Raw genomic sequence first — 3,609 nt, forward strand, 5'->3', positions numbered from 1 at the left:
ATGGGATTTACTCCGGCCATTCCGGAGGGATTCTGGCCACCTTATGACGGGCCGACCGTTATACCCGACCCGAGTATGAGGCGTGCAAGGGAGGGTCGTCCGCCGTCCACTCGGATAAGGACCAACATGGATGAGGCAGATCCGAACCGGCCCAAGAGATGTGGCCTTTGCAGGCAACCGGGACACACTCGTCGGAGTTGCCTACAGGCCGGAGGACCCAGTCATGCAGGGTGAAATAAATAGTAGCGTTTGTTTTTATATTCTGCTGCTGTATTAGTGTTTTCGTGCGTAACTTTTTTCCTAGAAAACGATGTACTATGTTTGCTAAGTTGTCAGTCTTCAGTGCTAAAGTACAAGTCTCGTAGAAGATATATATGTTAAATGTGTTACTAATGATGGAAATAACTTAGATATGGAAAATTAAGTATATAACACAAAACCAAAGACACTGCTGCATGATCAACTAAAATAGGAATAACTTACATATGGAAATAACTTACAGAATAACGCAAAACCAAAGACACTGCTGCATGATCAACTTAAATAGGAATACAAAATACAACACTGACAACAAAAGTATTTAACATACAACAAAGATAACAACATAAAATAGGGGCATAACGACAAAAACATATAACAACCAACAAATCATCTAAATAGATGCGACCCTGTGCCACAACGACGTGGGACTCGTGTCCTATGACCTCTCTGGATAAGGGGCTCCTCATCCTCGATCTCGTCCTCCTCGTCCTCCGGGGGTGGCTGTGCAGGCACCCTAGTCTGGACATGTAGGGGTCTGGAGGAGGATGGTCCGGCGACTGAATGTGATGGAGCAGCACGTGCTGATGCTGGGGTCCCACCCAAGGCGAAAGGCTGAACAGGGCCAACTGAGGGAGGCTCATTCAGGTCGACATCTAGCGCTGCCTGTGTCCCCGTCGTGTGTCCCCGTCGACGGGCTGCCTCATCCTCCTGCATGATGGTGGTGATCTCATCTAGGAAATGTGATCCTCCAAAATCCGCGTCAATCCCATCACCGGCAAGAAACTCTGAAAACATGGAACCTGGAATCACCCATGGCGTATTCTCCTGAGGTGTCTGGTCGTCAGTGGGAACATCGACAAAGTAATCTCCGAGCGACCCCACGCCAAGCCCAGTGTCAGGATGACTGGATGAATCTCACATACCGGACCCATACCACTCTCCACCATGTCCACCCTGAGCGGGCCTAACATCCCCCACTAGAGCTCCTCCTCCCGCCGCATGATCACCACGATCAGGGCTATCCTGCCTAGGAGCAGCCTGCCTCATCCTGCCTCCACGCCCTCGTCGTCGACCACCGCCCCTACCGGCCTCATCACCCTCCTACATAGCCTGATCCAGCCAGCGCCAGTCACGCTGGCTACGACGTGTCCCGACTCGAGCTCTCCTGTCAACCCGACGCCTGTCAGGAACGTCGTCAACTATGTCCATATCTGGAACTCGGCCTGCACCCCTCTGCGATGCCTCAACCGGAATAGGAATACCTTTCGGATCCCCCAAGTACATCTCAGGTGACAAGAACCTCTTCCCATGCTGATGCCACCAGGTCAAGAACTCATGTGAGGGTCCCGGGTCAGCAACAATATCGAACCGTAACACGTGATCTACACGTGTCTCCCAGTGAACATGCCAATGCTGTAAATGGGACAGAAACCAACGGTCACCACCTCGCCCGTCCTTCGACATCAGGAAGTCGATGTTCAGGGCGGGACGTGGGGGAGGCTGAACGCCGCTGAACTGCGGTAACACTCTATCAACCTGATGCCACTCGACTATCGCAAAATATATAAGGGACGTCACACACCGCCATAACATCGTATGTCGAGGCTCTAAGACCTCCGGATGGACCACCTGCAGGACGTCGGATGTGCTGTAGGGCATCCATATGAACTGAAAAAAGCAAATCAAGTCCGTTTGACAAATTCGTTAAAATATATACACTGAAAGAAGTAGTAGCTACACATATGAGCTTAGCGTACTTACGTCCCGAGCCTGTAACAAGTCGAGTCTCAGTCGAGCCGTCTGCACCTGAGGTCCTTTCTCGCTAATCCCAGGATTGTATCCTGACCACTTGCATAGGAATTAAATATAGTATTGCATTCATGAGTTTCTCTAAAAGCCAAAAAATTGCATGCGACAATGAAAATACAAGACAGAAGGATAAATAGTACAATAAGATAGTGGTACCTCGAGGCAAGGGGCTAGCTAAACGCATCATACCCAGCAGGTCTAAAATCAGGAAACCGCCAAAAGATCCAAGACTGAAGTAACTGTAACGGCCCAGCTAACTTCACGACATGTCAGTTGGCCACTCGGCACATGCACCGGTACAACCATGCTAGTTCCGCCGATCCCCAGCTATAGCCTCCCATCTCCTCAAGCCGAGCCACAAACGGTAACCATCTGATGTGAATACGGTTGCCGGACTTGTCGGCAAACAGCTGGGTGCCCAACAACATCATGATGTAGGCACGGGTAAAGCGCCTAACTGTCTCCTCATCGACCCCGTCTGGGCACTCTCCAAAAGTCTCCTGGAACCAGGTGCAGTTCACTGCGAACTTTTGAATTTGGTTTTCAGGAGGTAAAACACCGAGCAACTCATGGAACCACTGCCAAGATGGCCGGCCACCCTCAATGTATACGTGGAAGTCTGTCAGGTAACCGCTGACGTAATGCCCGTCCACTGGCAACCCTAGCTGGTACGCAACGTCCTGAAGTGTGATGGTGCACTCTCCGAACGGCATGTGGAAGGTGTGCGTCTCAGGCCACCACCTCTCGACGAATGCACTCAGTAGGGGCTCGTCTATTCGGAACCATCTGTCGTTCAGTCTCGTAAGATGGTATAATCCGGCCATCTGCAAGTACGGAACGTATCTATCATCAAGACACATCCCTGCTATCGCCGCATGCTCGATATGCAACGCCGGGGCTGGGCATTACATGAACCGCATTATTAGAAAAAATTAAAATAACACTAACATATACAATTAACGCCATAAAGAACCAACACAGTAAACATGCAATAGTAGATATATTAAACCAGCGACCAAAATTGAATGCATAAACCGCTATCCTAAACCACTAACACTAACATAAACCACTATCAAAAACCATTAACAAAACCCACTAGCCTAAACCACTACCCCAAACCACTATCCTAAACCACTAACAATAACATAAACCACTATCAAAAACCATTAACAAAAACAACTGGCCTAAACCACTATCCTAAACCACTAACAATACCATAAACCACTATCAAAAACCATTAACAAAAACCACTAGCCTAAACCACTGTTAAAAACCATTAACAAAAAATGGTAGGCTAAACCACTATCATAATCAACTGCCAAAAATCACTATCATAAACCACTAACAAATACCACTATCAGAAACCGCTATCATCAACCACTACCTTTTACCACTAACAATAAACACTATAAACAGCGCAATATCAGAAACAACTAACCTCGTCGTTGATCACCCCGGCGATATGAGCAACTCCATCCAAACGATAAAGCCTCCCCGGATCGTCCCCCATCGCCTGAATTTGGCACCCCGGTCTTCGTC

The 3,609-nt window shown here is 48.5% G+C and overlaps 1 protein-coding gene across 1 annotated transcript; it reads right to left on the reverse strand.

Annotated features, from left to right (window-relative positions):
- Positions 1 to 2,339: 2,339 nt before the first annotated feature.
- LOC112756597 (protein MAIN-LIKE 1-like) lies at positions 2,340 to 2,930 on the reverse strand. Its single transcript, XM_025805216.1, has 2 exons — positions 2,529 to 2,930; positions 2,340 to 2,480 (listed from the first exon to the last, which is right to left on the reverse strand). Exons 1-2 carry the CDS (start codon positions 2,928 to 2,930, stop codon positions 2,340 to 2,342), a joined length of 543 nt encoding a protein of 180 aa, XP_025661001.1.
- Positions 2,931 to 3,609: the final 679 nt, after the last annotated feature.

This window comes from Arachis hypogaea, chromosome 16 (assembly GCF_003086295.3).
Source record: "Arachis hypogaea cultivar Tifrunner chromosome 16, arahy.Tifrunner.gnm2.J5K5, whole genome shotgun sequence".
NCBI classification, from domain to species: Eukaryota; Viridiplantae; Streptophyta; class Magnoliopsida; order Fabales; family Fabaceae; genus Arachis; species Arachis hypogaea.

What these genes read in the sequence shown, in the direction of transcription:
- LOC112756597 (XM_025805216.1), bottom strand. Translation starts at nt 2,930, where the DNA reads ATGTGTCTTGATGATAGATACGTTCCGTACTTGCAGATGGCCGGATTA. An exon ending in ACGGGGTCGATGAGGAGACA is followed by an intron (nt 2,481 to 2,528) that starts GTTAGGCGCTTT and finishes TTGGGCACCCAG; the next exon opens with CTGTTTGCCGACAAGTCCGG.